This window comes from Panthera tigris, chromosome X, assembly GCF_018350195.1.
Source record: "Panthera tigris isolate Pti1 chromosome X, P.tigris_Pti1_mat1.1, whole genome shotgun sequence".
Taxonomy (NCBI): Eukaryota; Metazoa; Chordata; class Mammalia; order Carnivora; family Felidae; genus Panthera; species Panthera tigris.
The window spans coordinates 127,598,516-127,624,581 of record NC_056677.1 but is presented as its reverse complement, the minus strand read 5'-3'; the positions used below and the strand labels follow the sequence as shown (position 1 = coordinate 127,624,581).

Below are 26,066 nucleotides of genomic sequence, written 5' to 3'. Positions count from 1 at the left end.
AGGTGTAAGTTTGGTTTTGTGTTTGGGAATTTTCTTCCTTCTTGAAGTAGGCTTATACTGGTATATACTTCCCTCTTATGGCTGCTTTTGTTGCACCCCAAGGCTTTGGACTGTTGTGTTTTCACTTTCAGTTGCTTCCATGTTTTTTTTTCCTTCTTTAATTTCCCAGTTAACCCATTCATTCATTCATCCTTTATTTATTTATGTATTTATTTATTTATTTGTCTTTTTAAAATATAATTTATTTTCAAATTGGCTAACATACAGTATGTACAGTGTGCTCTTGGTTTTGGGGGTAGATTCCTATGGTTCATCGCTTACATACAACACCCAGTGCTCATCCCAACAAGTGCCTTCCTCAATGCCCATCATCCATTTTCCCTCTCCCCCACTCACCCCCGTCAATCCTCAGTTTGTTCTCTATATTTAAGAGTCTCTTACGGTTTGCTTCCGTCCCTCTTTGTAACTATTTTTTCCCCTTCCCTTTCCCCATGGTCTTCTGTTAAGTTTTTCAAGATCCACATATGAATGAAAACATATGACATATGTCTTTCTCTGACTGGGTTATTTCACTTAGCATGATACCTTCCAGTTCCATCCACATAGCTGCAAATGGCAGGATTTCATTCTTCCTCATTGCCAAGTAGTACTCCGTTGTATATATAAACTACATCTTCTTTATCCATTCATCAGTTGATGGACATTTAGGCTCTTTCCATAATTTGGCTATTGTTGAAAGTGCTGCTATAAACAGTGGAGTACATTGTGCCCCTATGAGTCATCACTCCTATATCCTTTGGATAAATTCCTAGTAGTGATATTTCTGGATCATAGGGTAGCTCTATTTTTAATTTTTTGAGGAACCTCCACACTGCTTACCAGAGTGGATGCAATAGTTTGCATTCCCACCAACAGTGCAAGAGGATTCCCGTTTCTCCGCATCCTTGCCAGCATCTGTTGTTTCCTGAGTTGTTAATTTTAGTCATTCTGACTGGTGCAAGGTGGTATCTCAGAGTGGTTTTGATTTTTACTTCCCTGATGATGAGTGATATTGAGCATATTTTCATGTGTCTTCTGGCCATCTGGATGTATTCTTTGGAAAAGTGTCTATTCATGTCTTCTGCTCATTTCTTCACTAGATTATTTGTTTTCCAGGTGTTGAGTTTGGTGAGTTCTTTATATATTTTGGATAGTAACCCTTTTCCAAAAGGTCATTTGCAAATATCTTTTCCCATTCCATCAGTTGCCTTTTAGTTTTGTTGATTGTTTCCTTTGCAGTACAGAAGCTTTTTATCTTGATGAGGTCCCAATAGTTCATTTTTGCTTTTAACTCCCTTGACTTTGGAGATGTGTTGAGCAAGAAATTGCTGCGGCTGAGGTAAAAAAGATTGTTGCCTGCTTTCTCCTCTATGGTTTTGATAGTTTCCTGTCTCACATTCAGGTCTTTCATCCATTTTGAGTTTTTGTGTGTGTGTGTATGGTCTAAGAAAGTGGTCTAGTTTCATTCTTCTGCATGTTGCTGTCCAGCTCTCCCAGCACCATTTGCTAAAGGGACTGTCTTTTTTCTATTGGATACTCTTTCCTGTTTTGTCAAAGATTAGTTGGCCACACATTTGTGGGTCCAATTCTGGGTTCTTTATTCCATTCCATTGGTCTGTTTTTGTGCTAAAACCATACTTTCTTGATGATTACAGCTTTGTAATAGAAGCTAACGTCTGGGAGTGTGATACCTCCCACTTTGTTTTTCTTTTTTCAATATTACTTTGGCTATTTGGGGTCCTTTGTGGTTCCATACAAATTTTAGGATTGTTTGTTCTAGCTTTGAGAAGAATGCTGGTGCAATTTTTATTGGGACTGCACTGAATGTGTAGACTGCTTTGGGTAGTATTGACATTTTAACAATATTTATTCTTCCAATCCATGAGCATGGAATGTTTTTCTATTTCTTTGTGTCTCCTTCAATTTCCTTCATAAGCTTTCTATAGTTTTCAGCATACAGATCTTTTACATCTTCAGTTAGGTTTATTCCTAGGTACTTTATGGTCCTTGGTGCAGTTGTAAATTGGATCAGTTTCTTAATTTCTCTTTCTGTTGCTTCATTATTGGTGTCTGGAAATGCAACCGATTTCTATACATTGATTTTGTACCCTGCGACTTTGCTGAATTCATGTATCAGTTCTAGCAGCCTTTTGGTGGAGTCTTTTGGGTTTTCCATGTAGAGTATCATGTCGTCTATGAAAAGTGAAAGTTTTTCTTCTTTGCCAATTTTGATGCCTTTGATTTCATTTTTTGTCTGATTGCTGATGCTGGGACTTCCAACACTATGTTAAACAACAGTGGTGAGAGTGGACATCCCTGTTGTGTTCCTGATATCAGGGGGAAAGCTCTCAGTTTTTCCCCATTGAGGATGATATTAGATGTGGACTTTTCATATATGGCTTTTATGATGTTTAGGTATGTTCCTTCTATCCTGACTTTCTTGAGGGTTTTTTTAAGAAAGGATGCTGTATTTTGTCAAATGCTTTTTCTGCATCTATTGACAGAATCATATGGTTCTTATCCTTTCTTTTATTAATGTGATGTATCACACTGATTGATTTGTGAATATTGAACCAGCCCTGCAGCCCAGGAATGAATCCCACTTGATCATGGTGAATAATTATTTTTATATGCTGCTGAATTCGATTTTCTAGTATTTTGTTGAGAATCTTTGCATCCATGTTCATCAGAGATATTGGTCTGTAATTCTCCTTTTTGTGGGGTCTCTGTCTGGTTTGGGAATCAAAGTAATGCTGGCTTCATAGAATGAGTCTGGAAGGTTTCCTTCCGTTTCCATTTTTTGGAACAGCTTGAGAAGGATGGGTATTTACTCTGCTTTAAATGTCTGGTAGAATTCCCCTGGGAAGCCATCTGGCCCAGGGCTCTTATTGTTGGGAGATATTTGATAACTGATTCAATTTCTTCCACTAGTTGTGGGTCTGTTTTCTATTTCTTCCCGTTTGAGTTTCAGTAGTGTGTGGGTGTGTAGGAATTTGTCCATTTCTTCCAGGTTGTCCTGTTTGTTGGCATATAATTTTCCATAGTATTCTCTGATAATAGTTTGTATTTCTGAAGGATTGGTTGTGATAAGTCCATTTTAGTTTGTGATTTTATCTATTTGGGTCCTATCTCTTTTCTTTTTGAAAAGTCTGGATAGGAGTTTATCAATTTTGTTTATTTATTTATTTTTAAAAAAAACGGCTCTTAGTTTCATTGATCTGTTCTACTGGTTTTTTTTTTATTCTGTATTGTTTATTTCTGCTCTGATATTTATTATTTCTCTTCTGCTGACCTTGGGATTTCTTTGCTGTTTGGCTTCTGATGCCTTTAGGTGTGCTGTTAGATTTTGTATTTGGGATTTTTCTCGTTGCTTGAGATAGGCCTAGACTGCAATGTATTTTCCTCTAAGAACTGCCTTTGCTGCATCCCAAAGGGTTTGACTGTCATGTTTTCTTTTTCATTTATTTTCATATATTTCTTAATTTCTTCTTTAATTGCCTGGTTGACCCATTCATTATTTAGTAAGATGTTCTTTAACCTCCATGCATTTGGAGGTTTTCCAAACTTTTTCCTGTGGTTGATGTCAGGCTTCATAGCATTGTGATCTGAAAATGTGCATGGTATGATCTCAATTATTTTATATTTATTGAAGGCTGTTTTGTGACCCAAAATGTGATCTATCTTGGAGAATATTCCATGTGCACCAGAGAAGAATGTGTATTCTGCTGCTTTAGGATGAAAAGTTTTGAATATATACACCAAGTCCATCTGGTCCAGTGTATCATCCAGGGCCATTGTTTCTTTATTGATTTTCTGCCTAGATGATCTGTCCATTGTTGTAAGTGGAGTATTAAAGTCCCCTGCAGCTACCATATTCTTACCAATAAGATTGCTTATGTTTTTGATTGTTTTATATATTTGGTGCTTCCAAATTGGGTGAAAAAACATTTATAATTGTTAGCATTGGGTGCATAAACATTTGTAATTTTTAGCTCTTCTTGATGGATATACCCCATAATTATGATATAATGCCCTTCTCCATTTATTATTACAGCCTTTAGTTTAAAATCCAGCTTGTCTGATATAAGTATGGTCACTCCAGCTTTCTTTTGACTTTTAGTAGCATGATAGATGGTTCTCCATCCCCTTACTTTCAATTTAAAGGTGTCCTCAGGTCTAAAATGGGTCTCTTGTAGACAGCAAATAGATGGGTCTTGTTTTTTTTTTTATCCATTCTGATACCCTATGTCTTTTGATTGGAGCAATTTAGTCCATTTACATTCAGTGTTATTATTGAAAGCTATGGATTTAGAGTCATTGGGTTATCTGTAGGTTTCATGCTTGTAGTGATGTCTCTGGTCCTTTGTGGTCTTTGCAACATTCCACTCACAGAGTCCCCCTTAGGATCTCTTGTAGGGCTGCTTTAGTGGTGATGAACTCCTTCAGTTTTTGTTTGTCTGAGAAAACCTTTATCTCTCCCTCTATTCTGAATGACAAGCTTGCTGGATAAAGGATTCTTGGCTGCATATTTTTCCTATTCAGCACATTGAATATTTCCTGACACTCCCTTCTGGCCTGTCAAGTTTCAGTAGATAGGTCTGCTACTCCTGTTATGTCTATCCTTGTAGGTTAAGGCCCATTTGTCCCTAGCTGCTTTTAGATTTCTCTCTTTATCTTTGTATTTTGCCAGTTTCACTATGATATTGTCGTGCAAAAGATCGATTCCTGTTATGTCTGAAAGGAGTTCTCTGTTTCTCCTGGATTTTAATGTCTGCTTCCTTCCCCAGATTGTGGAAGTTCTCAGCTATGATTTGTTCAAGTACACCTTCGGCCCCTTTCTCTCTCTCTTCTTCTTCTGGAACTCCTATGATACGGTTGTTACATTTCATTGACTCAGTTCTCTAATTCTCCCCTCATGGTCTAGAATTTTTTTATCTCTCTTTTTCTCAGCTTCATCTTTTTCCATAATTTAATTTTCTATTTCACTTATTATCCCCTCTGCCTCTTAAATCCTCACTATCACCACCTCTAGTTTATTTTGCACCTCAATTACAGCATTTTTAAATTTATCATGACTATTTTTTGGTTCCTTGATCTCTGCAGCAATATATTCCCTGCTGTCTTCCAAGCTTTTTTCAAGCCCAGCAATTAATCTTATGGCTATTAATTATGGCTAAATTCTTGTTCAGTTATATTGTTTGTATCTGTTTTGATCAATTCTTTAGCTGTCATTTCTTCCCGGAACTTCTTTCGAGTAGAATTATTTTTTTCATCATTTTGGCTACTTTTCTGTCCCTTATGTGTTTTAGAAGCTCATTGTGTGTCCTGCACCTGCGAGCACTACTATATTAGAGAGGAGTCATGCACTGCCCAGGGCCTAACCCTTCAGGAGGTGTTTTTGGAGTGTGTTACTTGCTCTCTGTTGTTGTGACTTTGGTTGCTTTATCTCCCTACTTGTAGTGATGTTTGGACCCTCCACCAGCTGTGCTTTGATTTGTTCATTGAAGGAACCCTGGAAAGAAAACAAACAAAAAAACACAAACAAAAGCCAAAAACAAACAAAAGGAAACAATGAAACAAACAAACAAACAAAAAACCACAAACAAACCAGAAAACCCAAAAACACCATCTACAAAAAACTACGGGGTGACGGTCTTGTTGATGAAAGAGGCCTTATCCCTTACCAAGAGAGAAATGACAGGGGCAGGGAAAAAGAAAAGAAAAGAGAATTGGCCAGGCAGAGAAACTATATGGCTTAAATCAGAGAGAGAGAGAGGAAAATAAAGGAGACATAGAATATGTATAAAGAGAATAGATTATATATGTCTGCTTTAACAAGCCAACAACCAGAATACCAGACTAGAGAAGGGAAGAAATAAGAAGGAGAAAAGGAAGGGGGGAAATATATATATATATATATATATATATATATATATATATGAATTGTCCAATAATTAAATTAGAAAATGCAAAACTGCTGGGTGCCTTGGTACTTACTGGTGGCAGTGCTGGTCTGGAGGAGGGGTGGTCTGGTTCATCAGCATCTATCCTGCTCCAGTAGATATGCAGTTACCAGGTGCAGAGGGGTGTGGTTTCATGTAGGCAGGTCCTGCCTCCACTGTGGACCTGCTGTCTATTCCCTGAAGCCCCACCTTGTTGGTGATGGGGAGAAAAATGGCGACACTCCAGTCTCTCCTCCACGGGCCAGGTTTCTCAAACCACTCTGTTCAGTCCATCCTCAGAGTGCCACAGTCACAAACAAGGCAGTTTGTTCCACTCCGCTGACTCCCACACCTCCCTGGCACTCAGCTGGGATTTAAACCCCGATGTCTTAAAGGGTCTTGCTCCGTGTGCGTCCAGGTTCCAGGGAAGTGCCACTACGTGCCCACTGATACATGGTCTCTGGCTGGTGGGCGCAGGCAGTCTTTGTCCTTTGAATGGTTATATACCTTCTCCCCACAGCTCTCCATGCCTCGAGGGGGTTGCTTTCTTTCACTGAGGGCTGCGCCTCTGAACTAGTTACCAAGCCCAGGGCTGGCTCCCCTCCTCCCCAGGTGCATGAATAGGGCAACCAGCCCCAGTCTGGAGAAAGCCCCACAGAGATTGGATCTTGGTTTTTCTCTTGTCCAGATACAGTCCTACACTTCCCAAGCCTCTCTCTCTCTTCCCTTTGTCTCTACGCAGAAGGGGATCCCTCCCATCTGTGTCTGCACCACCTGTTTTATCTCTCCCAGTTTGCAGTCACACACCTATGGCCCTCCAGGTTGTCTCTGTGGGCCCCTGGAGACGTCTCTGTCACTCTGCAGCCCTGACTCTTGGAATTCAAAGTCTTTTGGCCTCAACACTGCTGTGTTTGAAAGACAAGGGAACTTTGGGTCCCCACACTTCTCCGCCATGTTGGATCTCCTCCTACCCATTCATTCCTTAGTAGGATGTTCTTTAATCTCCATAGATTTGTAGCCTTTCGAAATTTTTTACGGTTGACTTCAAGTTTCATAGCATCGTGGTCTGAAAATATGCATGGTATGATCTGTTGTAGACTCTGGGTCTGGAGTTCTCTCTTGTCCAGCAAGAAAGCAGGACACAGGATTAAAAATGTGAGAGAGGCTAATGTCCAGGAGGAAACAGCACCAAGTAAAGGTCCTTTCTCCATTTTTATTAGGATCAGAAGGCTTACAAACATGGTGATGGATGTGCACAGATACAATGAAATCATGAACATTAATTCATGGGCATGAGGGAAAGGGGGTTTTGAAGATATGCAGTAAGGGTTTGGGTCAATACAAAACAAAATCTTGGTTTACAGCTGAGGTGAGGCCTCACCTCTGTTTACCTAAACTGAACTAGGGGACATGAAAGAGCATGCTACCCCAGGGTCAACAAGGCACCTTTCTTTTGCTAATTAGTTCCACTCTGGGCAACTTCGCTCTGCTACGGTCCATAGCCCTATTTACCTGTTTACCTAATTTGGCCCTTCCTTCCTGTGAAAGCAGCTTTCTGCTATTATACTAAGTTGGGGTGCAATTCCATCCTGAATACCTAATCTTTTTTACCTCATCTTGGATGTTTTCATCCTGAGATACCCTATTCCTATACTTTTGTCCTATACTGGGGGCCTTCGCCCTGCTTGTCCTATACTGGGGGACTTTGCCCCATTTACCTAATCTTATTTATCTAATCTCATTTACCCAAACTTGGGTGTGTACATTCTATGGCTATTTCTTTATGCTTTGTTACCCATAGGTGCAAGCTCAGGAAATTCCTAAGCTTATTCCCCACAATGATCTAAATATTTTTGTACTTGTTGAGGGCTGATTTGCGACCCAGTATGTGATCTATTCTGGAGAATGTTCCATGTGCACTCTAAAAGAATGTGCATTCTGCTGCTTTAGGATGAAATGTTCTGAATATATCTGTTAAGTCCTTCTGGTCCAGTGTGTCACTAAAAGCCATTGTTTCCTTGTTGATTTTCTGCTTATATTGTCTATCCATTGTTATAAGTGGAGTATTATAGCCCCCTACTATTATTGTAGTATTATTATTGAGTTTCTTTATGTTTGTTATTGTTTTATATATTTGGATGTTCAAGTTAGGGGCATAAATATTTACAACTGTTAGATCTTCCTCATGGATAGACCCCTTAATTATGATGTAATGCCCTTCTTCATCTGTTAGTCTTTGGTGTAAAATCTAGTATAAGTATGGCTACTCTGGCTTTCTTTTGATGTTCATTTGCATGATGTTTCTCCATCCCCTCACTTTCAATCTGCTGGTGTCCTTAGGTCTAAAATGAATCTCTTGTAGGCAGTATATAGATGGGTCTTGTCTTTTTTAATCCATTCTGATAGCCTATGTCTCTTGATTGGAGCATTTAGCCCATTTACATTCAGAGTGATTATTGATAGATATGAATTTTGTGCCATTGTACTACCTGTAAAGTCATTGTTTCTGGAGATTTTCTCTGTTCCTTTCTAGTCTTTGTGGCTTTTGGTCTTTCCCTTTAATATTTCTTGTAGTGCTGGTTCAGTGGTCAGGAATTCCTAGTTTTTGTTTATCTGGTTAACTTTTGATCTCTCCTATTCTGAATGCCAGCCTTAGTGGATAAAGTATTCTTGGCATATTTTCCCCATTCAGCACACTGAGTATATCATACCACTCCTTTCTGGTCTGCTACGTTTTTATGGAATGATCAGCTACTAATCTTGTCTTCCCTTGTAGGTTAGGGATTTCTTTTCCCTTACTGCTTTCAGTATTCTTTCCTTATCTCTGTATTTTTTAAATTTTACTATGATATGTCTTGGTGTTGGCCAGCTTTAGTTGATTTTGATGGGAGTTCACTGTGCCTCCTGGATTTGGACGTCTGTTTCCTTCCCCAGATTAGGGAAGTTTTCAGCTATAATTTGCTCAAATAAATTTTCTGTCCCCCTTTCCTTCTCTTCTTCTGGGACTTCTATGATATGAATGTTATGCTTTATGGAGTTTCTGAGTTCCCTAAGTCTACATTTATAATCCAATATTTTTCTTTCCCTCTTTTCAGCTTCATTATTTTCCATAATTTTATCCTCTATATCACTTGTTCATTCCTCTGCTTCTTCCATCTTTATGGTCATTAAATCCAGTTGATTTTACACCTCAGTTAGAGCATTTTTTATTTCAGCCTAATTTTTAGGTCTTTTATCTCTGCTGTAAGGGACTCCCTGGTATCTTCTATGCTTTTCTCAAGCCCAGCTAGTATCCTTATGATAGTTGTTTTAAATTCTGGTTCATATTACTTTTATCTTTCTTGATTAGATCCTTGTCCATGATCTCTCTGTGTTCTTTCTTTTGGGACAAATTCCTGTCTTGGCATTTTGTCTAGGTCTCTGTCTTCTGTATGTTAGGAATGCCTGTTATGTTTCCTACTCCTGACAGTAATGGATCTATTAAGAAGATGTCATATACTGTCCAGGGCCTGGAGCTTCAGTGTTTCTGGTGCATGCTGGGTTCACTCTGCTGTTGTGTTTTGGCTGCTGTTTCCCTCCATTAAGTTCTCTGCAGAGTTTCTCCACCTGTGTTGGGGAGTGTTTGGACCCTGCCCACTTGGTGGGTTTTAATTAGGTGTGTTTTGGTCTGCTTGTTAAAAGAGGCTAGATCCTATTTCTCTTAAGAGCTGAAGCTTTGAAACACTCTATGGCCAGCAGACTTGGTGTGTGTGTGTGTGGATTTGTGGTCCTCTGGGGGAGGGGCCCACTGCTGCTCTCACAGCACACATGCCGTAGTAAAAAAGCACCTGCAGAACACGGGGGTGGGGTGGGGTGGCGGGGCTTGGCACAAGCTGCTCAAGACTCCACTGTGGGCGCTGTGCTGCTCACTGAAGTCTGTCCATACTGATGGGCAGGGGTAAAAATGGCATCATCCCACTCCTCTCTCATCCCTGAGGAGTTCATGCCCACTGCTGTTCATGAAGCTCTCATAGAAGAGTAAATAATCTCCCCTCATGTGTCCCAGGTATCCCTCAGATCCCTGACTTCACCCTGTGTCTGAGCTGTCTGCCCACCCAACAGCACAGTCCTGTGTTTTATCTGCCCACCCAGCAGCACAGTCCTGTGTTTTATCTGCCCACCCAGCAGCACAGTCCTGTGTTGTACCCCAGGTGCACTGGTTGGGTTTCAAAACTCCAAATTTTAGGGATCTGTCATGGCATGGACCTGCACTGATTTTCTACGGGAGAGTCTTGCTGTGCTGCGGCTGGTGGTGTGTCCCAGAAGGGCAGTTGCACAAATGCACAGGGGCTTGGAGTTTATGGTAAAGTGCAGCAAAAAGCCAACATCCAAGTTAGCTGCCCTCAGCAGGTGCCTCTGCTATGTTAATGAACTCAATGGTACCTAATGACTCTGCTGTCTGTGGAGAGACAGTGCCACCTCTCCTAAATGCACTCCAAGAAGGGGAAGTGTCTCTCCCGGTGCCATCCAGAGGATTCTCAGACCATGCTGTCCATTCTTGGGCCTCTGCCCTCCTCCACAGGAACACCTCTATGCCCACCAAGCTCCACCCTGGTGATGGTATGCACTTCTAAGACTTCAGACTTTGAGCTCTGTTGCTTATAAAAACTTGGGATAATCAGGTCCTCTCATTTTCCCCATCGATGATTTTGGGGAATTTTTTAAAAGTTTATTTATTTTGAGAGAGAGAGAGCGAGCGAGCACGCAAGGCAGGGAGGGGCAGAGGGAGAGGGAGAGAATCCCAAGCTGGCTCCATGTTCAGCACGGAGCCTGATATGGGGCTGATCCCATAACCTGGGATCATGACCTGAGACGAAACCAAGAGTCAGATGTTTAACCCACTGAACCACCCAGGCACCCCTGGGGAATTGTTTACCTTGTGCACTGCACATGCACTCTCACTCTCCTTCTCTCCTCTCTCCCTAATCAGGGGTTCTGCTTCTCTGCAGCACCCATGATTCTATTCTGCCCCAGATCCCATCTCTACATCTACCTTCCTCAGTGTGGCCTCTTTTCTCCCACTAGTTGTGCAGTTTGTTCTCTAAGTCCTCAGATTGATTTCTTGGGTATTCAGAATGATTTGATATTTATCTGTGCTCAAGTGATGAGGCAAGCATAGGGTCCCCCTATTACTCTGCCATCTTAACTCTTCCCGGGCCACAATTCTTAATGTATTTTTAGCATAAGTGAACTATGATAAAACGTCATCAGACGAAATTAGATTCAAGGAGGAAAGCTCATTGCAGTAGTCTTAAATTTTATTAATGCCTTCAATTTGTGCGTCATTTAAAACAAGATATGTGCTTTCAAAAGCATTCTTATACATAAATAGACCAATGAACAGTTAAGTAATTTATCCCTAAAACATGCACATCATTTTTACTCAGGTGTGTATAAGAAAGGGAAATAAGCTTTTAAGTCTTTTTCTTTGGATTAAAGACATTCGGAAATTATTATTCAGGAATGCCAAATGTTCTCCTGGAAGAAATGTGTTTTCCAGTAGGAAATGCTGATGTAATTAAAAGGCATTAGTGTTGATAAAGAAGACCAAGAAACACTTGTGCTATGTGTGATCACGAAGAGTCCCAGTGGGCCTAAAGTATATGTCAAAGAAATGAATCAGAGAGCATGAACGAAAAGGTGTATGCAGATGGAAGAACAGGTAGCATGAGTCAGATTATGTGACACGTATATATTCAAGGCACGTGACTAGGATTACACAGATGGCTAGGTTTTACAGACTACATTGTTCTTTCATTTGGAAAATAGTCAAATGTAATATAATTTCCATTTACTGGCATTTATTGATAAATAAATGCAATTAGATTTAGGGCAGCAAATGTCCTTTCAGATACACACCAAACTACATAATAGCTAACAGATGCCAGTGTAGCCAAAGCAGTATGATCACACTCCAGTTTTCCCACACTGCAGTTAAATGGATGTTAAACTTTCTGATAATGTTTCTATACACCATAATGTCTACTCTCAAGTTTCACAAAAGAATTCTTCAAAACTAGTCAGATTAGAGAATTTATTAATCCACAAAGGATACTAAAACTAGTATTCAACAGCAGTCAAACCCAAACCCTAGAGTTGGCAGTTGACTATATTCAGTTTGGGCTTCTCCCAGACTGGAAAAAATTACCCACACTACCTCCTCTTCATACATCTCTAAAACACTAGCACATCCACTGTGGTTCTTTTATTTTTCTCTGGTAAGCCAGAAGAATTTGCCTTTCCACCTCCTATACTACCCATTCTATTAACCGTACAATTGCCCTAATTATCCACCAAAGAGAAAGAAATATATAAAAAACCACAACCTTCAACAATATTTAAACCATCATCTTTTCAAATCAACTGCAATGGGGGAAAGAGAGGATATCAAGCTCTGCAAAGTTTGTGAATGGTTAAAACTTTCTTCCTGAAAGTGAATACTAGGAGGACAAGGTTACATCTGTGTGTTTCTAATGGGCTAGCAAAATGTTCCCCATATGACTGAAAGAAAATGTTTAAAACTTTACCTGCATGGGCTCCTGGAAACAAGCAGCACCGACAAATTAATTACAATTCCCCAAGTAACAACAATTCTCCATTTATATTGTTTTCAAGCACCTAAAACTCTTCAATAGCAAAAGACATTAGGATGAGATGTTAGCAATGCTTTCTCTTGAATACTGTTGTGTGCACAAACAAAGTTCATCCAAAGTCTTAGTAGACAGTGTTTAAGACTGGTGGTTTCTACCTTGGTGATAGCTTTGTGCAATTGCAAACAAAAATGTTTCTCTAAGCAGATGACTCTAGTTAATGAACTAAAGAAACAAAAGCCTTTTTAAGGCTACTGCTGCAATAAATGGTTCAATCTGAAGTGCACTGGAATAAACTGGACAAAGATAAATCTGGAAGCATACAACAAGATTAAAAAAAAGAAATAGAAGAGAGTTGAAGAGACTGGCAGACACCATCTGTCAGTATTCAAAGGCTTGAATCACATGGATTGCTTTTAACTCCTTGTTCTCTCATATCCTTGGTTAATGATAACTTTTCCTTGTTTTATTTCTTCACACAACTTGGCCATGTAAATCCACCACAGAGAGGTGACACAATGATATAGATGAACACCTAGAGGGAGAGGGAAGGCAATTTGTTTTCTTGAATCTATCATAGGCTCATAAATAAGATATAAAGCAAAGCAAAAACCTATTAACAGATATTAGTTCCATTACAGTAGCAGTTGTGTAATAATATAATACACCAACCAAGTATTTTCAAAGGTAGAAGGGGAATTAAAATGATCCTTTTTATTATAGCTCTCACACGTTTGAATTCCACTATACTTTCTTCATTGGGAGAGAAAGCACTGGAGTTGTTTCTCTTCACTAGGAACCAGGCAGAATCAAGCTACATGAGTTAACTCTCATGAAACATCATTAATTATCAAGATCGCAAATTATCATAATTCTGAAGTGTGATTTTATTATGAGCACATTTTTAGGTTTTACACATGCATTGCTTTTCATTATTAGGATGACTAGAAATATTTAAAAGTATAAGGAGAGATTCTACATCTACATAATCTATGAGCAAGAATGTTATGAAACTTTTAGTGAATAATGATATAATTACAATTACCGAATCAAAGGAAAGCTGACGATACAAGTAACAGTAAAAACACTAGTCCTATTGTAGATGTGTTAGCTTTTTAACTGTATTGTAATTTTAAAGTATGATTTTTTAATGGTATATGCTTGTTCACATTACTAAATTCCAAAGATACATTTATTTTAAAAATTAGGTTCACTGCATTAATTTAGTCATTTGTCTTTCTTTAAATTTCAACTTTTTTGAGATCTTTAAGTGGCTGATTTCATTACTCAGTGCCTGGAAAAAAATACATTTATGAATTCCATGCTCACTTCCAAAAGTCAGCAGAGTGTTTTTGCCTACTCTATAAATGTCAGGGAGGGGGATGGTTTATAGCAAATTCTGGCTATTAATGAATAGTTTAAACTCTACACACACACACACACACACACACACACACAGATATTCCAATTTGACATGAAGTTGACTATTTGCTACAGACGAAATATAAGGATTTTTAAAGCTAAAGTACAATATATTAGGTGACAACAGCTTTTGGGAAAGACTGATACTGCATTAAGAGCGGTGCTATGCATGTAGTAAGTAATCAATAAATACAGTCTGAATTTAACAATAATCTAGCTTTATAAATCAATCTAAATTCCCAGACCCAAGCAGAAGGAAGAAGGCTAAACTAAGGAGCCTAGAATGTGCCACCTGAGTATCCTGAGCAAGGAAACATTCAAGGCCATGGCACAATTTCCAGTAGAACATCAACAGATCGATGGCTGCCCTTCTCTGTTAGGTAGATCCAGCTATCTAAACTGGAGGTCTTTCAACAGGGGGTCAAGGAAAAGTGGAGCTGATTCAGAGGAATCTGCTCAGAATTAACTTTGGGCTTCTGCAAATGGCAACAGGATAGGGAGAAAGGCTGCTTTGCCCAGCCACAAACTACCTTCAATGTAAAGCATCTTCCTCCCACTCTCCTGAGAGCAGCAAGTCTCAAACTTTTGGTTCAGAACCTCTTTATACTCTTAAAATTTATTGAGGATTCCAAATAGCTCTTAAAATAAAAATAACAGACCCATTAGAGATAAACATAACTATTTTTCTCCAAGGTCAGTTTTATGTGTCAATTTTGCTAGGCTACAGCACACAGTTACCCAATCAAACACAAATCTAGGTGTTACTGTATTTTGTAGATGTGATTAAAGCTCATATATCAGTTGCTTTTCAGTAAAGCAGATTATCCTACATAATCTGAATTAGCCTAAATCAACCAGTTAGAAGTCCTTAAGGGCAGAGCTGAGGTTTCCTTGATGAAGAAGAAATTATGCCTGTGTATTACAGCTTTGTTCCTGCCCCAGAGGTCCAGCCTGCCCTTCCTGACAGCCTGCCCTGAGGATTTTGAACTTGCCTAGCCGTTCCCACCATAGCATAAGCTACTTCCCTGTGATGCATATCTTAATATATATCCGGAGAAATTCAAGGAGATGGTACATCTGTTACAAGGACAATTCCATGGAAAAAAAAAAGTTATACTAAAAATAATAAGAGTTCTTAGAAATTTAAAGCATGGCTATGAAAAATAAATACATAGAATGAAGAGAGCTGAAAAGAAAATTAACTTGCAGGAAGAGTGAACTGAATGATTCTTTCAGAATGCAATGCAAAAAGGAGTTTAAGCATATTAAAATGGTTACCAGACATTTAGGATAGTTCAGAGAGGTCCAATTTATTTTTACATAGGGGTTACAAAAGGAGAACAGCATATAGACTCATTTATATTTATAGACAAGAGAAATACTAGATAAGAGAACTACTAAATAAACATTATGAAACAGAACTCATAATGCATTAAAGGAATACTACATAATAGCCACTTAGTATTTTATCCCAGAAATGAAAGGATAATTTTAAGTACGTTTATTAATGTAATTCTTTATATTAATATTAAATGTAGATAGTCATATTATTAATTCATTGGGAACAGAAATATCATTTCCCAAAATTAAATGCCTATTCCTGACTAAAACTTTAGGCAATCTAGAAACAAAAATAAAATTATTTAACTTGAAAATAAAAATCTAACAAGAATTCATTACTATTACTCTTAAAAATGAAATATTAGAAGCATTCCTATTAAAACCAGAAACTAAAGATGCCACTGACAGCATAATTATTCCACATTGCTAGTAACTTTAAATTATATATATATATATGTATACATACTTATATGTAATTACACAGAATTATATATAATGTGCATGTATAAATTTGATGAGGTTGAAATTATTAACAGATGGTATCATAATTTACCTATAGCAGGGGCCAGCACATTACAGCCCATGGCTTGTGAGCTAAGAATGGTTTTTATATTTTTAAAGGTTTGTTTTTAAAAAAAGGATATGTGACAGAGACTACATGCAGCCTAAAAAGCCTAAAATATTTACTACCTGGCACTTTACAGAACGTTTGCTGACTCCTGACAGAAGAATCAGAATACAGAATAAACTGACCAACTACTATAACTAATAAGAGTTATGGAAAGTTGCCAGACACAAAAACAGATTAGAAAAGAAAAGAGAAATAAAGAAATGGAACATGCAATCAACTAGAAAATAGAAATGTAATTAGAAAATATGGAGTCAATTACAAAATGTATTTTTTTAAATACAAAAGGAGAGAGAGGGAGACACAGAATCCAAAGCAGGCTCCAGGCTCCGAGCTGTCAGCACAGAGCCCAACACGGGGCTCGAACTCACGAACTGTGAGATCATGACCTGAGCTGAAGTCAGAGGCTCAACCGACTGAGCCACACAGGCGCCCCACAAAATGTAATTTTAAAAGAACACCATTTCAGTAGTAACAAAAACATTAAATATCCAGGAATATTTGGAATGCCTTGCATGACTCCTTACATATAAACATTCTCAATAGCAAGATGAGATGTAAGTAGAATATTTTGGAGTGAATTCATAGCAAAGCCTCTTCTTGCTCATGTGTCTTACCACGGAAAGTTATATGTAGCTCATTTCAGAGTGCTAACAACTGAGAAAGAATTCCAGCTTCGAACTTCTTAAAGTTTGAAAAATAAAGTAACACACTATAATGCCAAAAACTTACGATTGATACGATGATGATGATGATAGTGAGCTTGAGATTCTTCATACACATGGCTCGTGCAAGATTTCTGCTGGTTGTTTTGAAGGTCACAGACTAGGGGAAAAAAACATGAATTATTTGATCCCTGGCACTGACTGCATAACTGATTTGTAGTAATTTCTGTAAACATTTTACTTTCATTAATCATGTTGAATCAAGAATTTATTACTATCATCACAGGTAGAGACTAGCCATTCATAATCACTAGTTCTCAGAAGCAGGACTCTGCCAGGTATACAGTAAGCAGTATGAGCCCACTGGAAAAGCTTCACCCCTTTTTCTTCTCCACCAAAGTAATATGCATGGTGCCAAGCATCAGAAGTGGTTCTTCCTGCTAGTGTGAAAGCCTTTCCCTCTTTACGCTTTTCCAGTAAGAAAGGTTCCCTCTAAGTCAGTTGTTTGCAAACACATTTGCCTGTTCTGCCTAATATAATCGTGGGATTTGAGCCATAAAAATCTGTTCAATTTCCACAAGAAGGTTATGTATTTACTTGTATGAGGCCCAAAACCCAAGGAACTTTGCTTCATCCATTATCCATTTTCTTCTGCAAGAGTGACTTCTCAATAATTCCCATCAGGACACAAACAGTTTAAAACAACCGAACAACAAAATTCCCTAATAGCCCAGCAATTCCACTCCTAGGTATATACCAAACAAAGTTGTATGCTCAAGTTCACCAAAAGTGGAAGAAACATTTCAATTATACATATACTTCAGATACTCAAGAAGGTAGAGGAAAGTATGCATCTGCAAAGGAAACATGTGAAGATCTAAAAAAGAACCAAATCAAACTTGTAGAGACAAAAAATATATGAGGAGGGAATAATAACAGATTACAAACCACAAAAGAAACGTAATAGAAAGTATCCAAAATGAAATGCAGAAAGAAAAAAGGCTGAAAAAATGAACAGATCAATGGGACAAAATAGAGAATCTAGAATTAGAATGGAATCCCAACAGGTGAGCATGGATAAACAAATTGTGGTAGGTAAATTTATACAATGGAATAGTATAAAACAATAAAATAAACTATTACCACGTGCAACAATGTGGATGAATCTCATAGGCCTAATAGTGAAAGAGGCCAGAGAGAAAACAGTATATAACATATGAATCCATTTCTATACATTTAAAAACAAGCAAAACATCATCTAGAGTGAAATAAGTCATAAAATGGCTACTTCTGTTGGGGATTATTAATAGGCAGGAGCATGAGGCAGCTTTCTGAGGTATTGGAAATGTTTTTCATCTTGACATAAGCAGTGGTTACATAGGTATAGATATATGTGTAAGACTACTGAATGGTACACTTGCCGCACTTTATCCTATATAGGTTATTCCTCCATAAAGAGAGACCTCTGTTAGTTAATTAGTATCTTTCGTTATTCCGGGTCACGCAGCCAACAAAATTAAAGACTTATTTGGAAAGTACAAACTATACTAACACTGGCCAAACACAGACTGTTCTAGCTAAATATAGGGCAATCTTCATAGATTAAGAATTTGGTCTGCAGATCTGGAATCAGATACTTCTTTGCCCCACAGCAATGGGTGACAAAGTGAGCCATTATAAAAACTTGGTATTCTGACTTGCTGTATGGTACCGCCCTTCCTCCAATTTCCATGTGCTTTGACTGAAATAAAACTATTATCCTCCTAAGAACTATTGTTAATAGATGTCTCTATAAAACTAACAGTAACAGTAAACATTGAAATAACTCTTATTTTGCACCAGATACTGTGTTAGGCATTTTGCATGCATTATCTGCTTTAATGAGGTACATCTCCATTTTACAGATGATGAGGACTGAGGCATAGAGAGGTTAAGTAATTTGCCTAAGATCACAAAACTACTAAGTGGCAAAGATGTGATTCATCCCAGGCATCCTGACTGTGGAGCTTGTGCTCCTAACCACTATGATCTAGCTGCCAGTAAGAATAAACATGATTACTTACTGATCCATTTCAAGGTGTAAACTACTCTATATTTAAATTTGTAATTGTGTAGACCTAAAATTTAACTGATCTCTGCCCTCCATCTACTCACATCTATTCACTGTATATCTATCATCTTTTCCTCAAAACCTTCATCCACTTTCCGGATGGAAAGTGCAAAGACACATATAACTGTAGCATAAGTAGGGCTCATTGGCCCTTCCCAATATCAAATGACTCTTGCTTGATACAATGAAGGCTCAAGCTGCCATGGTCAGCAAGAAAGAGACTGAACTGTTCAGTTTTCATGATTCATGCTGGCTCACAACTGGCCTGCATATTTGTTTCATGTTTCACAAAAATGTATAGAAACTGGTATATGCTGCTGAGCTAAATTATAAAGGCACCAATCTAAAGCTTTACAAAACTGTTTCCATACTGTATATTGAGTATATTCCCCAAACCAAAATTTTCTTAATGGCTTCTAATGGCTTGTGGCTTTTATTCTATACCTATACCTCATTATTATCCTCATCATCACAACATTATCACATAATGGAGGTTAGAAAGGAAAAAAAAATTGCAAATTATTAAATTTAACATATTTCCCTATTATGTTAGCCATCAACCACAGTTTCTCTACTTTATTTAGACCCTGAAAAAATATTACCATATCCCATACTTACCGAATCCACAAGATTTTCTGTTTTATCTATCAATAATTCCAATCTTTCTCCTCGCTGAGCTACCAAATCTGAAAATGTTGGGAAAAAAACCCAGTAAATATCATTTTATATTATAAATCTTCTATTTTTGTTTTTAAGACAAATATGATTTTAATTGTAGTTGGTATTCTTGACAACTCATTTACTACAGGAGCACCTTTAAGTAATAAAAGACTTTAGTAAAGCTGACCAACTAAAGTAGGGATTGGCAGATTTTGTTTCTGTAAAAGGCCAGATACTAAATGTTTTAGGCTTTCTGGGGCAGATGGTCTCTGCTGCAGTAATTACTCTGTTGAGTAATTACTCAACTCTGTCAGACATAGACAATATGTAAACAAATGGGCATGATGGTATTCCAATGAAACTTTATGTGGATTTGATCCAAAGGCTATAGTTTGTAAAGCTCTAAATTAAGGGTATGATTTGAGAGTTTTCAAAAATGGAGCCCTCAACATGAGTGAGAGTTGGACACTTCCAGAATTTCAGTGTGAGAAGTTCCACAGATGCTCTCTCCAACAAAACAACTATAACTTGAAAAATTATGAAAACAAACCACAGCTACCACCATTTAAAGTGTCCTACGGGCATACCGCAAATGGGAGAAACATACACAAGAAAATTAACTAATTCTTAGTAAAAACAGTGAGTCTACAGCATTTGAACCATGACCTGCCCCATCTTTCAGCACACTGACACAGAAGTTCTAGTCCTGGCAAGTAAAGCCAGGAGGCTCTCTTTCCCTCCAGGTCCCAGTCAAAGGCTATGCTTTCTCCCCACAAGGGACAAGTCATTAACATTTCTCCTCCTATCCCACGCTACCCCTAGCTCCATAATGCAAAAGCTCTGTTCCAGCAAGGCACACCTGATAGGCCTGGGTTCCTTTCCTTCACCTACTGCCACACATAGGGCAGAAGCTCTATTGGAAGCTTTATTAGATTACACTGGAGTAATTTATGTCTGGGGGACCTCTTACCAAAGAATACAGCAATTAGCCTGCAATTAGTGGAGGCTGACATCTGGGTGTGACAACAACAGAGGCAGACCAGCTATCAGCCTGACAGGGACATTAGGAAAAGAGACACTCGAAGAGGATTGTGTCATTCCAGGGTGACTGCATACGCTCAAGGCTATTCCCTCTGAGAAATGACATTAGAGGCTGCACACTGTAGGAGAACTCAAGTTCAAAGAAAAAGTGCAGCCCAGTCACTAAGCAAATAAACAACAAAACAACAAACTCTGGAGGATGGGAATCAGTACCCAGAGTTGCTGTGATACATTACCTAAAACATCCAGTTTTCAACAAAAAATTATGAGATATGAAAAAAAGAGGAAACTGTGATCTACAGGGAAAAGAGCACAGGTTGGAAACTTACCTGGGGGGGGGTGTCACCTATTGGACTTAGCAGTGGAATGATATTTAAAAATCAGTAACAGAAGGAAAGCTTATGGGGTGAAGCAAAAGCAGTTCATAGAAGGAAATTTAAAGCAGTAAACATCTACATTAAAAAGAAGAAAAATGTTATGGACTGAATCATATCCCCCCAAATTCATATATTGAAGCCCCTAACCCCTAATGTGATGGCTTTGGAGATAGGGGCCTTTAGGAGATAATTAGGTTTAGATGAGGCCATGAGGGCTTATGGTAGGATTAGTACACTTGTAAGAAGAGACACCAAAGAACTTACTCTGTCTTACTTTCTACCATGTTAAGACATAGTGATAGGGGCCATCTGCAATCTGGGAAGAGAGTTCTCACCAGAATTTGACTAGGTAGAATATGACTAGGAAGGCACCTTGATCTTGGACTTCAAGCCTCCAGAATTGTGAAACAATGAATTTCTGTTATTTAAACCACACAGTCTACAGTAATGTTTTTATAGTAGCCTGAGCAGAATAAGAAAAAAAGATTTCATACTAATAACCTTTCTACCTTAATGAATTGGAAAAAGGAAGAGCATACTAAATCCAAAGCTAACAGAAGGAAGGAAATAAAAATTAGAACAGAAAAATTTAAAACACAGTAGAGAAAAACACTAGAGAAAAATCAGTGAAACCAGAAATAGGTTTTTGGAAAAGATCAACAAAATTGACAAATCTTTGCATAAACTGACCAAAAAAAAGGAGAGACAACTCAAATTACTGAAATAATCACTATCAACTTCACAGAAGTGAAAGGGATCCTAAGAGAATGCTACGAATAAGAGTATGTCAATGCATTAGATAACTTAGATAAAATGGGCAAATTCCTAGAAAGACATAAACCATCAAAACAGACTCAAGAAGAAACAGACAATTTGAACAGTTATAATAGACTGAATAATTATAATTTTTAAATTTGAGTATACTTGACCCACAATGTTACATTCGTTTCAGCTGCACAACACAGTGATTCAACTTGTTATGCTCTGCTTACAAGTGTAGCTACCATCTGTCACCATATACTACTATCATTGACTACATTCCCTATGCTCTACCTTTCATCCTTATGACTTGTTAACTCCCATAACTGTATCTCCCACTCCCCTTTCCCCATTTTGCCCATCTCACACCATCCTCCCTTCTTGCAGCCATCAATTTTTTGTCTATATTTATGAGGCTATTTCTGCTTTTTTGATATATTCATTTGTTGTTTAGATTCCACATATGACTGAAATCATATGGTATCTGTCTTTCTCAGTATGACTTATTTAACTTAGCATAATACCCTCTAACTGCATCCATGTAGTTACAAATGGCAAGATATCTTTTTTATAGCTGCATAATATTCCATTATATGTACATACCACATCATTTTTATCCATTCATCTATCAATGAGCACTTAGCTTGCTTCTATATCTTCCTTATTGTAAATAATTCTGGAATAAACATAGGTATGCACATATCTTTTCCAAATAATGTTTTCATTTTCTTTGGGTAAATACTCTGAGGTGCAATTATTGTATCATATGGTATTTCGATTTTTAATTTTCTGAGGAACTGCCATACTGTTTGGACAGAGGCTGTAACAATTTATGTACCCACAAACACTGCAGGAGGGTTTTTTCCCACATCCTCACAGGTACTTGTTGTATCTTGTGTTTTTGATACTAGCCATTCTCACAGATGTAATATGATATTTCATTGTAGTTTTGATTTGCATTTTCCTGATGAGGAGTGATGTTGAGCATCTTTTCATGGGTCTGTTCGCCATCTAGTTGTCTAGGGCAAAATGTCTATTCAGGTCTTCTGCCCATTTTTTAATCAGGTTATTTGACTGGGGCGTTGAGTTGTACAAGTTTTTAAAATATATTTTAGATATTAAACCCTTATCAGATGTGTCATCTGCAAATATCTTCAACTAAGTACATTGCCTTTTTGTTTTGTTGATGGTTTCCTTCACTATGCAAAAGCTTTTTATTTTGATGCCGTCCCAATAGTTAATTTTTGCTTATTTCCCTTGCCTCAACAGACCTATTTAGAAAAATGTTGCTAAGGCAATGTCAAAGAAATTACTTCCAGTGTTCTCTTCTAGGATTTTTATGGTTTCAGGTTGCACATTTATTTCCTTAACCCATTTTCAGTTTACTTTCATGTATGGTTAAAGAAAGTGGTCCAGTTTCATTCTTTTGTATGTAGCTGTCCAGTTTTCTCAACACCGTTCCTTAAAGAGAGTGTCTATTCGGAGTCTTTTGTGGTTCCACACAAATTTTAGTTTTAGTTGTTCTAGTTCTGTGAAAAATACTACTGGTATTTTGATAGGGATTGTATTGAGTCTGTAGATTGCTTTGGGCTAGTATGGACATTATAACAATATTAATTCTTCGAATCCATGAGCATGGGATAATAGCTTTCTGTTTGCTTTTGTTGTCTTCAATTTCTTTCATGGACCTTTTTCTAGTTTTCAGATTACAAGGCTTTTGCCTCCTTGGTCAAATTTATTCTTAGGTAGTGTATTTTACTGTATTTTATTTATTTTATTTTGGTACAACTGCAAGTGGAATTTTTTAAATTTCTCCTTCTGCTACTTTAGTTATAAGCATACAAACTACTGATTTCTGAGTATTATTTTTGTATCCTGCAATTTTACTGAATTTATTACCTCTAGTACATTTTGGTGGAGTCTTTAGGGTTTTCTATGTATACTATCATGTCATCTGCAAAGAGACAGCTCAACTTCTTCTTTTACCAATATGGATGCCACTTATTTCTTTTTACTGTCTGCTATGGCTAGGACTTCTAGTACTATGTTGAATAAAAGTGGCGAGAGTGGACATTCTTGTCTTATTGCTGATCTTAAAGGAAAAGTACTGCAAGTTTTACTATTGACCATGATGTCAGCTGTGGATTTGTCATATGGCTTTATTATATTGAATTATGTTCCTTCTAAAACCAGTTTGCTGAGAGTTTTATAGTGAATGGATATTGAATTTTGTCAAATGCTTTTTCCCCACCTATTGAGATGACTGTATGATTTTTACCCTTTGTTTTGTTGATATGGTGTATTTCATTGATTGATTTATAAATGTGTAACCATCCTTGCATCCCCATTATCAATCCTACTTGATTGTGGTAATGATCCTTTTAACGTATTGCTGGATGTGGTTTACTAATATCTTGTCAAGGATTTTTGAATCTATGTTCATCAGGGATATTGACCTGTTTTCTTTTTCTGTGATGTCTTTGTCTGGTTTTGATATCAGGGTAATGCTGGCCTCATAGAATATATTTGAAAGATTTCCTTCCTCTTCTACTTTTTGGAATAGTTTGAGGAGAATGGGTACTAACTCTTCTTTAAATGTTTGGTGGAATTCCCCTGTGAATCCATCTGGTCTTGAACTTTTAATTTTTGGTAAGTTTTTAATTCTGATTTAATTTTGTTACTAGTAACTGGTCTTTCAGATTTTCTCTTTCTTCTTAATTCAGTTTTGGAATATTGTACGTCTCTAGAAAGTTATCCATTTCTTCTAGGTTGCCCAATTTCTTGGCATGTAATTTTTCAAAGTAGTCTATTATAACCTTTTTATTACTTTGGTGTTGGTGATTACTTCCATTTCATTTCTGATTTTATTTATATGGGTCCTTCTCTATTTTTCCTTCCTTCCTTCCTTCCTTCCTTCCTTCCTTCCTTCCTTCCTTCCTTCCTTCCTTCCCTTTCCTTTCCTTCCCTCCCTTCCTTCCTTCCTTCGAGTGAGTGAGTGAGTGAGTGAGAGAGCACACACAAATGGAGGAAAGGGGCAGGGGGAGAGAAATAATCTTAAGCAGGCTCTGTGCTCAGCAAGGAGACTAATGCGTGGCTTGATCCCACAATTGTAAGATCATGACCCAAGCCAAAATTAAGAGTTGGACGCTTAACTGACTGAGTTACCCAGGTACCCCTTTATTTTTTAAATTAAAATAATTTTATGCATTTGAGTTATTTCAGTATTTAATAATATAATTTTACTTTGAGAGCCATTTAAGGCCTTAACTGTGTGACAGGTGGTGTTTAGCCATCATATAGACTGTTTTGTTTAGTAAACAATCAGGTAATTAGTAAAAGGCATATTTATAGAAACAAGAAAAATATAGATTAATATATAGTATATATATTACATACCAACATGGTTCACTGGCTTTCCATATATATATATATATATATATATATATATATATATATATATACGTGTGTGTGTGTGTGTGTGTATATATATATATATGTGTGTGTGTGTGTGTGTGTATATATATATATAACAGAGCAAATTACAAACCCAGGGTCTGCCAGTGCTGCCAGTGAAAAGTTTTTTAGATGTCAGGCTTGAAGCATCCTCAAATGGGAGTTGGAACAAACAGCAGGAATCAGAAGGGTTTTTCTGGTTTGTAATCCAAATGTCTGTGATGATCTTTTTGAACGGCCCATTTTAAGAAGGAATTATTAGTATAAATTGGGGAAAGGAGAATGAAAAAGAAAGGTACAACCATCATAAGAGAAGTTTGATGTCTTTCGCAGGTTCACAGGAATGAGAAGGCACATTAGTTTGCTCATTAGTTTCCTGTGAAGGGGGTACAGGTTTTATTTTGGATATAGGAGCCCATGAAAAATGCCCCTATAGCTTTACTGCAGTGGGTGACATAATATGACCCAGTATCGCCCCTCCACAGTGATAGGAGGAACAAAGGCAAGAAGGAGATGGCAGGTAAAATTAAATTTCCTTATAACCTGCAGCCCATTGACAGATACTTAAGGCAAGCAAGCATAGCATTTCTCCAGGAACGCCCTATGGTCCTAATGTTAATGCTTTGCTAGAGGGAAAAACAACCTTAGCTTGACAATAGCAAGGCCTCAGGTATCTTAGGAGTCCTCTTTAGCATATCAAAGTCCCTCTGGAGGCCTCCCCTTTGACTGTACACCCCCCCCAACTCCATAGTATAAAACCAACCATTCTTCACAACCCCAATGTAGCTCTTTCTGCCCATGGGTCACCTTTTGCACCATAAATAAATGAATGAATGAATGAATACATTTTAATTCCAGCAAATAACATACAGTGTTGTATCAGCTTCAGTTGTACAATATAGTGATTCAATAGTTCCATATATTACTCAGTTCTCATCAAGATAAGTGTATTCTTAATCCCCTTTACCCGTTTCACACCACTCCCCACCTACCTCCCCAC

At 37.7% G+C, this 26,066-nt stretch overlaps 1 protein-coding gene across 1 annotated transcript in view; it reads right to left on the bottom strand.

Moving 5' to 3' along the window:
- Window positions 1-12,901: 12,901 nt before the first annotated feature.
- The window catches only part of VAMP7 (vesicle associated membrane protein 7), a 57,565-nt gene continuing 44,400 nt past the window's right edge, over window positions 12,902-26,066 (bottom strand). The window contains exons 6-8 of the mRNA XM_007091211.3: window positions 19,395-19,462; window positions 16,734-16,826; window positions 12,902-13,145 (exon numbers count right to left, since the gene is read on the bottom strand). Of these exons, the coding sequence (XP_007091273.1) occupies window positions 13,077-13,145; window positions 16,734-16,826; window positions 19,395-19,462 (230 nt within the window). The 3' untranslated portion in view covers window positions 12,902-13,076. The remainder of the gene's footprint in view (window positions 13,146-16,733; window positions 16,827-19,394; window positions 19,463-26,066) is intronic.